The sequence below is a fragment of the Chaetodon trifascialis genome, chromosome 20 (assembly GCF_039877785.1).
Source record: "Chaetodon trifascialis isolate fChaTrf1 chromosome 20, fChaTrf1.hap1, whole genome shotgun sequence".
NCBI lineage: Eukaryota > Metazoa > Chordata > Actinopteri > Chaetodontiformes > Chaetodontidae > Chaetodon > Chaetodon trifascialis.
The window spans coordinates 24,244,800-24,257,425 of NC_092075.1; the positions used below are offsets into that span (position 1 = coordinate 24,244,800).

The 12,626-nt window shown below is 44.5% G+C and overlaps 1 protein-coding gene across 1 annotated transcript in view; it reads left to right on the forward strand.

The window, feature by feature from the left end:
- Nucleotides 1–12,626, forward strand: part of megf10 (multiple EGF-like-domains 10) — a 144,936-nt gene that overhangs the window by 70,226 nt on the left and 62,084 nt on the right. The window contains exons 10-11 of the mRNA XM_070988485.1: nt 4,393–4,567; nt 11,618–11,738. Of these exons, the coding sequence (XP_070844586.1) occupies nt 4,393–4,567; nt 11,618–11,738 (296 nt within the window). The remainder of the gene's footprint in view (nt 1–4,392; nt 4,568–11,617; nt 11,739–12,626) is intronic.

Genomic DNA, 12,626 nt, shown 5'->3' on the forward strand with positions numbered 1-12,626 from the left:
GACTGTTGTAGGCTCGCAGTCAGTGACCATTTAGGTCAAGGGTCACCAACATTGTGCCCGCGGGCACCAGGTCACCCCCAAGGACCACATGAGTTGCTAATGAGCCTGTTCTAAAAATAGCTTACCAGTGAGATGCGTCTAAATTGTTTGTGTTGCTATTCTAAAAAAAAATAGCGCCATTTACCAGTGAGCTGCATCTGACTTTTTTTTGTTTTTATTCTTTTTTAAATCACACGTACATTGGTGTAAATTTGAAAATGAAAATTTTAAATAATAATAATAATATAGTTCAAAGGTCAGTATTGTGCACATGACCAAACTATAGCATTGGCGGAGACAAGCTAGTGGGCGCAATGATGATGAGGAGATGATTTACCCCCAAAAAACAAGGCAGAAAAAAAGAAAGAAAACATATAATTTTCACAATGAATGGGAGGAAGAGTTCATCTTTACCGCTGTTAAAAAATCCTGCATGTGTCTCATTTGCGGGGCGACTGTGGCGATGCCACAATGTGAACAGACATTTCAGAATGTGCCACACAAGCTACCATGCTAACTACCCACTGGGCAGCAAACTACGAGCCAAAAAAGCCCTTGAGTTAAAAGCAGCTTTGTGCAAACAGCAGTCTTTTTCCATGAAACTGGTGAAAAACTCCTAAAAACCAAGCTAGCTACACATTTCTTGATTAAGAAAAAGAAGCCATTTTGAGACGGGGAGGTTTTCAAAGAAGCAATGATGATAATTGCAAACACAGTACGTGTAAAGAAGAGAAATATGGAACAATGTAATCCCAACTCTCTCCGATGTCCAACTGGGGGCAACTACAATGGTTAGAAGAGTGTTGGCTATGTCCAGGAACTTGGCCAGTCAGCTGGACCAGGATCTGGCAAAGTGCAGGTGGTTTAGCATCCAGTGTGCGGAGTCCATAGACAGCAGCAGTACAGCACAGCTGATGGTCTTTATCCAAATAGTGTTTGATGATTTCTCCACAAAAGAGGAACTTCTGACACTACTACCTCTAAAGACAACTACGAGGGGAATTGGCATCTGTAACGCGGTGAAGGAGTTTTTCAAGGAGAAAAAGGTACCGTTGGAAAAGCTGATGTCAGTGACTACAGATGGGGCTCCTGCTATGATTGGCTGACATACAGCATTCATTGCTCACTGTAAAGGTGACACAGAGTTTCCAAACTTTCTGCATTACCACTGCATCATTCACCAGCAGGTATGTGCAAAAGTGATCGGCTTTGGGCACGTGATGACTCCCGTCGTGAAGATCATAAACAGCATCCGCTCCAGAGCTAAACAGCACAGAATATAGAAGGTGCTTTTGGAGGAGCTGTCAGCTGAATATGGTGACCTGCTACTACACACAGAAATCCGATGGCTCAGCAGGGGATGGATTTTGCTTCATTTTTTGGCACTTATGGGTGACATCAAAGAGTTCATGCAATCCAAAGACAAAGGTATTCTTTGCTGGAGGACACTGAGTGGACACTTGACCTTGCATTTTTAATGGACATTACTGGGAAACTGAACCATTTGAACTGTGAGCTGCGAGGCAAAGGTAAGACTGTTGCTGATATGATAAGTTCTTTAAATGCATTTAAAGCTCAGATGGACATTTTCTTTGTGCATTTACAGAGAAAAAAGGTGCTGCACTTTCCCTTTGTGCAGATGGTGCTGAAAGACAATGCTTCTGCATCTGAGACTTTTGACAAAGTTGCAGAACAGCACTCTCAAGTCATAAACAGACTTGGGCAAAAGTTTGAGAACAGGTTTTGTGACCTTGATCAGCTTGAGCCATGTGTGTTGTTCATTTCCAATCCTTTCATGAACATGGACACAACATGCATTGCTGAGCAACTAAGTGCAACATTCAGCGTAGATGCTGGACAAGTGGAGACTGAAATTTTAAAACTGAAAAAAATGACCTCCACCTCCAAGCCTGTCAGACTGCACCAAACTTTTGATGTCTTGACACAGAAAAGTACAGTGGTGCATGCAAAGCAGCTATGAAGGTTGCCAGCCTGTTTGGATGAACCTATCTATGTGAATCAGCATTTTCTGAAATGAAATTCATCAAGAACTAACACAGAACATGTCTCACTGATGCACATCTGCAAGACTCACTCAGAGTTGCAGTGTCAAGTTACACCCCAGATTACAATACACTCATGGACAGCATGCAATGCCAGGCTTCCCACTAACAGACAAAGAAACAGATACAGATGTTCTCAGTGGCAACGTTGCAGTGCCATGACAAAGCTGAATTCAAATACTGCAGATTTGGTGATAAGTTCAAAATGTGATAAGATTTATTTAAAAATCTGAAAGTTGATTTTTGTATATTACATAATTGATAATTTGTACAAACATGGTGCAATGTAGCTCATGATTTGATAAAAATTGTTAGTGGCTGGTGAAAATGGGACATTGTGATTTCCTAGAAATGTTGTATCATGTATCATGTTGTATCGCTTGCAGAGATTTATAGAAATAATAAAGTGTTGCATGTTGATATTTATCTGTTTCCTGCCTTGTTAAATCACGGTTGATAATTATTGTGAGAAATAATTAACATGATTGGTGTCTTCACATAGATGAATATCATTAATTATTAATAATATAATTAAATATAATTAAAGGTAATTTGAGCAAATTTGTTATTTCAGAAGTGTGCATCAAACTGGTAGCCCTTCGTATTAATCAGTACCCAAGAAGTAGCTCTCAGTTTCAAAAAGGTTGGTGACCCCCAATTTAGGCTGTCACAGCCGGCTGCTGCATGTGTCCATACAAAGTACAGCTGCTCTACTCCTCCTCAAGGGAAGCATTATGTCAGGTAGGCTAGCTGTCGGTCAAACACAAGTACTAGCAAATACGGGCAGATTCCACCTGTGCCACTACAAATAATCCCCATCCAGCTGGCATGCAATGAAAAACATCTTTCAGTCCCCCCATATCAGTTACCTGCTACACCTACACTATTTAAGAAAATTGTCTATTTTTGATCCAGGTTTTAAAATGATTAATAGAGTCTCAGTGAAAGTTCTGCTACCTGGAAAAAACTTGACAGGTCTTAAAAAATAATTGGGTTTTAGGTTGGTTTTGGACCATTTTGTTGTGTAACGCTTTGGTTTGGTTTAGTCATTTTAAATGTAATTGAGAAATTTCTCTTTCTCTCTCTGACTGTGCCAGTTGCCTACTTCCATGTCGTGTGTAGCAGCTGTATGTCATGTATATATCGTGTATATGCACAATGTCCAGTAGAAGCAAAGGAGGGTAGTAAAAGCATATCATTAGCCTGGTTGGGTGACAATTAGTAATGACTTAAATAGAGCAAACACATAGCTTTGGCTCTCAGTCCTAGTGTTAATGTTGGCAGTAGTCCCTGAGGCCAGGAGTTTTTGTTTTAAGCTCTGAAGCTGTACAATGAACTATCCCAGATAAGCAGACACTAATCATTAGGGTCCAAAAACAAACAAACAAAAAAAAACATTACCCACCTACCCCATTCCCACTACAAAAGTGTAATCTGTTTAAAGCACCTAATTTTCCCGAATATATCATACCAGATTTCCATGTATAGAGTACTAGAAAACTCAGTGAGCCAGATTTCAAAGCAAGGGGGTGTCTCTTTATTCCAGACTTTGAATGAAAGAATGTTTTCTAACTGTACAGACCCACCTAGTGGTTTCTTGATTAGGAGACAGAACATGTCTCTCGATTTCTGAGTAACAATGAAAAACTTGTGTCCAAAACATGCTGAGTCAGTTCCATTCAATTGCTTAGATTTCATACAAAGTGGTGATGAGGATGGATAATATGAATGTAATTTAACACGTGAATCATGTCTCTGCATGACCTTGTACTGCATTAGCTGGCATCTTGAGTTGGTTGAACAAGAGTGGATGTTTTGATGATGTTTAACCCATGCACCTTCTCAGATTTTTTTTTACCACTATTTTACTTTCCCAGTTTTTCTTTTGATCAACTGAGTGAAATACCACAAATGCCTTCAAGCAGAGACTGTCTAAAAGTATGCATTTTAAGCGTGATCATGGCTGTGGCTCTGGAAACCCAGTTAAATGGAGTTCAGATGGCATATGATTTGACACATCTGACAATGAATTTCTCACCAGCAGATTATCAGGTGGTTGAGATTCTGTGGTAAACTTTCATCTGATCTTTTTGTGGTTAGTAGCTGTGATTAAACGACATGTTGCATGAACATATTTGTTTCAAAGACACTAAGCAACTCAGGGCCTGTCCCTGGCAGGCCAATAATGATTCTATTACTGATAGGTAGGATCCTGAATTTCAAAAGTGGTAGTAGACCTACAGTATGAATGCAAAACTGTAACTACAATATGTTCCTGTCTTATCACCAGCTGCCACCCAATGTCAGGGGAGTGTACATGTCAGCCTGGTTGGTCAGGCCTCTACTGCAATGAGACATGCTCCCCAGGATTTTATGGCGAGTCCTGCCAGCAGGTGTGTCAGTGCCAAAATGGTGCTGACTGCCACAGTGTGAACGGAGAGTGTATCTGTGCTCCAGGCTTCAAGGTAAATCCATTTCTTACATGTCAGAATGTCAAGGAATGCTTTAGGTCACATATCATGTTAATTTGTGATGTTTATATAGTATTTGTGATGTATTGTGTGGTTGGCTGTGGGCTCATGACCTCTCTATAGCATATCATAACCCTGGCTCAAATATCAGAATCACAGCCTGCAAATCCAGGTGGGATCATACACTGGTACTTTAGGAACTTTAGGAAATCTTCTAAATGAATCTACTACTACTACTATCTAACCTCTAGTGGCAGCAGAACAGTAACAATATCATACAGTTTCCCTGTAATTTTGTTATTTTCTTCTTTATTTTGTTTTCTACAATGGATGAATGAATATAGAATTAGCTAAGACATTATTTTGGTATGTAACTCCCCCCATAACCACAGACTGTCATTGTTACATTTTTGTTTGTTTATGGAGTCACTAAATGGAATACAATATGTTAATTGGTGAGCTTTAGGTGTTAGTATGGGTATTTTTTGGCTGAGCCAGGCTAACTGTTTCCCCCTGCTTCCAGTCTTTATGCTATACTCAGCTAACCACATCCTGATTCCAGCTCTGTACTTAACACACAAACAAAGAAAACAAATAAGCATATTTCCCAGTCCAGAAAGTCCCAATAAGCAGGGTGGGTGGTCTGGAAGAGGGACTTAGAAGCCATTTGACCGGGGGCTTGATGAAGATGAACTTGGCAGAGGTCCAGCGAAGGCTGATATAGATGCAGCAGCCTCGAAATTCCCCTCCCAGTCAGAGGCCATCCAGCTCCCAGCCGGCTCCCAGCCGGCTGCCAGCCAGCTACCAGTCCCCCCCCCCCTCCTCTTGGGGGTGTGCCCAGAATCCACTATAAACACGCCTCTTCATTCAATTGCAGGGTGTCACCAGGAGATGGCATGTCCCTCATAGGAACACATCTCAAGGGCAAAGATTTTTACTCCACTACATTCATCTGCTTTAGTAGGCTTATTTGTAGTTAGGCAGTCACAGTTACTCAACTATTTTACGTTGATTATTTAAATCAACTTAGAAAAATATTTCTCGCACAAAGTCTTAAAAAAGTCATAAATGTGTGTTTCCATCAGCCTGTTTTAATGCATATTCTCGATTTGCAAACAGGAAATTCCTAAGTTTTTCTCTTACAATATACTGTATGAATTTTTTTGTGATTGTTGCGATCAAAATAAAACAAACTCATGTAAAAAAGTTGTATATAATCACTTCCTATATGATAATAAGCATACTTCACATTACAGAAACAGTCGAAAAGATTCAGTTCCCATCTTAAAAAAAAAAAAAAAAAAGTTTTAACTTGAGAATGAGAAGCATCAGCTCAAAGTTACGAAAGCATGTGGCGGAGATTTGGCGCAGTTGGTAGAGCGCCCGCCCCATGTATGAAGTTCTCTGCAGCGGCTATGGGTTTGATTCCCTCTTTCAGCCCTTTGCTGCATGTCATCTTCCCTCTCCTGAACCACTTTTATGGCTGCTCCTCAGCTGTCCTATACACTAAAGGCCAAAAAGCCCAAAACATAACTTCGAAAAAAAAAAAAGTTACAAAATCATTCCTGAGTCATAAAAGTGATGTAGCTTTACAAAACAGCCTGTGACTCCAAGAATAAACAGGCTCCATCTGTTTACATAGAGTTTGCTTTTGATAATTATCAACAAAAATGATGACCTAATTTTACTTTACATGCGCTAGAACAGAGACAGAGCTGCAGGAGCAGAGCGCGTCATCTGGAGGTTCCAGGGCTCGCCTATGTTTTCCGCAACAGGCGTGCGGCTCTCGGCAAAAATAGACCAGGAAGTGGCCAGTAGACAGTCATATTAGTATTGGTTGAATATGCGCTAATTTTTGCGATCGCAAGATTTCCTGGTCGGACTGATAATATACATTTTGATGCATGAGGGAGGTGGGAAAGTTGGCTTATCCATAAATGTAATTAAGTGTAATGGAAACATTTAGTGAAGTCTATAAAGTAGCCAGCGACACAATATTAATATCTGTGGCACAAATTGATTTTTAATTACTGGAGGTACGCGCTCCCCTCAGCCCTCCACCTATTTTACTGGCCATAGCTAGTCTGTGGGACAGTGGGGGCTGGGAGCCTGTTTGGCTGGCGACCATCCATTGAGTTAGAACAAAGGATACACTGTAATGCAAATAATGACTTTTCAGCCAACAACGCGGCCGGCTCGACACTACACATGCCTGACAGAGTGACAGACAGGAGAACATCATGACGTCCGTGGTGATGATGCGCGATGTGTCAGTGAAACTACAGGTTTACTCAGCTCTGAAATGTGCCGGGAGTTAATCACTTCAAATGCACAAATGCAGTGAAGTTCACAAACCACCAACAGTTTATAGAATAGGATGGACTGTCTATCAGTGGCCATTAGAGCAGCTCTCTAATAATTAAAATAGCTGTCACACTGTGCGGAAGAGCTTAATAAGTTAACAAGAGATTTGGCCACGACAGCTGAAACGTAAACTTCTGTGATGCAAAACTGTGTTTGCTTTTGATGTCTAAGTGTGAAGCGTTTTAAATCATGTGCATCTTCTTTGTACTCAGAAGCACATCAAGAATGCATTTTTTACTCCGGAAATTATGAAAAATCAACAAAATATCACAGCCTAGAGAAGGATCACAAACTTTTCAATGTCTAATGTCAATTTACTAGTCGCCTTTATATTTATTTATTTACGTGCATAACGTGCTGTCTGCCACCAGCTTTGTGTGGAAATACTTCAAAATATGAAACAATGAAACAATTGGATTTATACTTTATCCAAAATCGGGGTGAAATATTGCATGCCACGGATTAGATAGATACAGAAATCATCATCTGAGAAATACTCATGATACTGATTTCACTGTTTATTGGCCGTTTTCATGTGTGTGTGTTAACTGATTGGTCAATAAAAACAAGTAGATTGGTCCTAAACTGCACAGGGTGCTCTACTAGACAAGCAGTTTTTCTTACAGCAGTGTGTGTCTATGTGCAGATCTAATGAACGACTCAGCAAAGCTGACACGGTAACCAATTATAATGACTGCTCCTCCTGGTGGACTGATCGATCGAGTGCAGGTAGTGTCCGCAAATGGAACTTAGCGGCGTTACGAGTTGGCCCCGCGCCGATGACGTCATCACAGGGGATTTAGGGATTAGGGGAGATTAGGGGAATTTCGAGGCCGCTACATCTGTACACTAAGGATGACGAGCAGGAGATCAGCAAGGGCAGAACCTCTCAGGAGGATAGGCAGAAGGATGGACAGGTGGCTGGCAAAGGCAGAACCTCTCAGGACGACAGACAGGTGGCTGGTGAAGGCAGAACCTCTCAGGAGGACGAACAAGAGGGGGTGTCAGTGTCAAAAGGGAGGGTGCTGGGGGTTGGAGGGGGGCTGCTGGTGGACAGAGATCAGCAGGGTAACAGCTCTGGGGAAGAAGGTGTTCCTGTGCCTGCTGGTGCAGGAACGGGGGCTCCTGAACCTCCTACCAGATGGTAGGGGTGCAAACAGTCCATGGTTGGGGTGAGAGTTATCACTGCTGATAGTGCGTGCCCCTCTTAGACACCACTTGCACTGGAGGTCCTTGAGGGCAGTTAGCTAGGCACCAGTGATGTACTGGGCAGTTTTCACCACCTGTTGCAGGGCCTTCCGCTCAGAGACTGCCGTACCATACTGTGATGCAGTTCATCAGGATGCTCTCAATGGTGCAGCAGTAGAAGTTGACTAGGATCTGACGAGCCAGGTTAACTTTCCTCAGTCTCCTCAGGAAGTAGAGGCACTGTTGAGCCTTTTTTATCAAGGTGGATGAGTTAAGCTTCCAGGAGAGGTTCTCAGAGATGTGGACGCCCAGGAACTTGAAACTGAAGACACATTCAACCTCAGCCCTGTCAATGTGAATAGGGGTCTGACTGCAGCCTTTGGTTTTCTGTAGTCTACGATGAGCTCCTTGGTCTCCTTGGTGTTGAGAGTCAATTCAATTCAATTCAATTCAATTCAATTCAATTCAATTCAATTCAATTCAATTCAATTCAATTCAATATACCTTTATTAGTCCCGCAAGGGGAAATTCCAGTGCTGAGGTTGTTGTCAGCGCACCACATCACCAGCTGCTGAATCTCATCCCTGTATGCTGACTTGTCATTGTTGTTGATCAGGCTGATCAGCGTGGTGTTGTCTGTGAACTTGATGATGGAGTTGGAGCCATGCACAGGCACACAGTTGCAGGTGAAGAGGGAGTAGAGGAGGGGGCTCAGCACACAGCCCTGTGGGACGGCGTTGTTCAGGGTCAGGGTGGCAGAGGTGTGGTTGTCTAACCTAACCAACTGGGGTCTGTTGGTCAGGATTTCCAGGGTCCAGTTACAGAGGGATGTGCTGATGCTGAGGTCACTGAGTTTGTTGACCAGCTAGGAGTGGATGACTGTGTTGAATGCTGAGCTGAAGTCAGTGAACAGCATCCTCCATGCTTCAGTACTGGCATGATGGTGGTGGTACTGAGGCACATGGGGACTGCTGCCTTGGCCAGTGACAGGTTGAAGATGTCGGTGAAGACGCCAGCCAGCTGCTCTGCTCAGGCCTTCAGCACGTGGCTGGCTAATGCCAACAAGGCCAGCAGTCTTATGGACGTGGAGATCGTGAGGGGCTGTTCATCTGGGTGGGTTCAACTAAGTTCAACTAATAATTTTTTAAACAAAAAGGCAAGGCAGCAAAGGACTTGCAATAGATAAAGCTGGTGCGAATTAAACCAAATCAAAATGTCCACACAACCAGGAAACCTCAAATGAAAAAAGGGAATGAGTGTCCAACAGTCCAAATTTAAAAAAAAACAAAAAAAAAGAAAAGCAGCTCCAGGGAAACACGACATGGATCAAACAGAGAAACCACGGCCTCTTACCAGAAATACTCAAGAACTCACAGGGAACAGGAAAGCCACATATAAGGGACACACTAACTTAAATAGACCAGGGAGGAGAACTACTTACACACAGGTGAAAGCAATTATACAATCACCATCCGGGTCGGGTCACAGGGTGGTCTGTCTGAGCAGGGATGCCCAAACTTCCCTCTCCCCGGACACTTCCCCTAGCTCTTCCAGGGGGATCCCGAGGCATTCCCAGGCCAGCCAAGTGACATAGTCACTCCAGCGTGTCCTGGTTCTTCCCCGGGGCCTCCTCCCGGTGGGACATGCCTGGAACATCTCCCTAGGGAGGTGTCCACACTTGACTGCGAACCGCCCAGTGCATGCTGAAGGTCCTGGCTCGAGGGAGCCAGGGAACATCATCCGCAAAAAGCAGAGACGAAATCTGCCAGCTCCCGAACCAAACCCCATCTGGCCCCTGGGTGCGCCTAGAAATTCTGTCCATAAAAATGATGAACAGAACCGGTGACAAAGGGCAGCCCTGCCGGAGTTCAACATGCACCAGGAACAGGTCTGACTTACTGCCGGCAATGTGGACCAAGCTCCTGCTCCGGTTGTACAGGGACTGTACAGCCCTTAACAGAGGGCCTCCAACCCCATACTCCCGGAGCACCTCCCACAGAATGATGCGAGGGACACAATCAAATGCCTTCTCCAAGTCCACAAAGCACATGTGGACTGGTTGGGCAAACTCCCATGAACCCTCAAGCACCCTGTGGAGGGTATAGAGCTGGTCCAGTGTTCCATGGCCAGTTCCACTGTAAACAGAGTTGACAGAAAGCTGCTTCCCCTTCCTGAGACGCCAAACGGTTTGCCAGAATTTCCTTGAGGCTGACCAATAGTCCTCCTCCATGGCCTCCCCGAACTCTTTCCAGACCCGAGTTTTTGCTTCTGCAACCGCCCGAGCTGCCGCACGCTTAGCCTGCCAGTACCCGTCAGCTGCCTCAGGAGTCCCATGAGCCAACCAGGCCCGATTGGACTCCTTCTTCAGCTTGACAGCATCCCTTACTTCCGGTGTCCACCACCGGGTTCGGGGGTTGCCGCCACGACAGGCACCGCCAACTTTATGGCCACAGCTACGGACAGCTGCATCAACAATGGAAGCGGAGAACATGGTCCATTTGGACTCAATGTCTCCAACCTCCCTCGGAATCTGGTTGAAGCTCTCCCGGAGGTGGAAGTTGAAAACCTCCCTGACAGTGGGTTCTGCCAGACGTTCCCAACAGACCCTCACGGTACGTTTGGGTCTGCCAAGTCTGTCCCGCTTCCTCCCCCGCCAGCGGATCCAACTCACCACCAGGTGGTGATCAGTTGACAGCTCAGCCCCTCTCTTTACCCAAGTGTTGTTGTCCAGGGTTTGGGTCGTCGGGGCCCGCACCCACGACTGCCACCTATATCGCATAGCACCAGCCCCTTCTGATCCTTCCTGCGGGTGGTGGGCCTACGGGAAGGCGGGCCCACGTCACTCCTTCGGGCTGTGCCCGTCCGGTTCCGTGGGCAAAGACCCGGCCACCAGGCGCTCGGCTGCGAGCCGCGAGCCCCAACCCCTGGCCTGGCTCCAGAGTGGGGCCCCGGTGACGCCGTTTTGGGCAACGTACGTTTCCTTGATTTCTTTTGCTTCATAAGGGGCTTTTGAACCACTCTTACGAGGGATGGCTAGAAAATAAAACAGGAAATAACAAAACTAAACAGATCATAACAAGTGACAAAGAACAAAATTCTCTTTCTGACGGCTTGATAATCTTTCTATTTCAGTTTCTACCAAAAGAATGAGGTTTATCAATTTGTTAATATGAGCAAACATACAATACACACCTTCCATCTCTGCTGTTGTTTGGGACCATCTATGGAGATTATGCAGTTTTATCACACATGTACTAATCCCATCTGATGTCTGAGGAATTGCTCACCTAACATGTCCAATTATGTGACAGCTAGACAAATAACAGAAATACGGAAAGGTCTGCTTAGATACATTTTTGAACCCAGTCAAATACAGCAGATGATATGGTAATGTCTCTTCAGTGCTGTTCATGGTCAAACTGCACATTTAAAAGATGTGTGATGTGCTCATAGCCAGTTCTAACTATTTATCTACTGTACTGACCTTCTCAGGGTCACAGCTGTTCAGTGCCCTGCCCAACAGGAACTCATGGAGTGAACTGCTCCTCCAACTGTAACTGTAAGAACAGAGCTCAGTGTTCACCAGTGGATGGATCCTGCTCCTGTAAACCAGGTGAGCTTTGGAGGAGCAGTAGGATGACGGGGGGGGGGGGGGGGGGAAGCAGGTAGAGAAAAGAAGAGAAATGATGTATGGCGTAAGATCGCTGTCAAAAAGACGTGTCCATAATTAAAGTTTCGTATTTGTAAAGTTAACAATTTGTGTGTCATAAAAGTTGTTTTACACAAAATTCCACTGTCATATACGTGAGTCTGTGAAATTGAGTTCGGGTTACGATTGTTTTTATATGAGTATGAGTCTAAAAGCTGTGAGTGCAAAGTCTTGAGAATACAACTCATTTTTCTACGACTACGAAGTCTTCACTGTGAATACGAATTCAAGTTTACGGGTATGACTTGAAAAGTGCTGAAATGACATCACTGAGGTCACAGTCAAGTCACAGGGGAAAGTGATCAATCGGCGATTCCTCCAACTGCGCATGCCCCAGATGCAAACATGCAGGGCAGCACCCCGGAGAGCCTTCACTGGCAAAGCTCTCAAGTCTCACCCATTGGGCGTAAGACACAAGAATTTCAACCCATTCACATGCTCACACGCCATATCTTGTATTTCTCACACAGAGAAATTACCAGGATAACGCCCTCCAAGTTGCGCCACTATTTTTTAAAACAGTGGAACAGGTAGAGGAATTGGTGATGTGTTGGTCGCGAACGAAACGGCTCGTAGAGCCGCTCTTTGAAGTGAACAATCCGAGCCGTCTCCTGTCTGGGAGCCGGAGCGGGAGCCGCTTTGGATTTTTTTACGCACTGAGCAGGATGGGGAAGGGCGGGGGTTACACAGCGCACGCACGAGGACACACACTTGCACTAAGAAATTCTGAACTGAATAAGTATTTTTATTTGTACCAATTTGTGTCATTTATCAGACCCCCATCCCCACCCC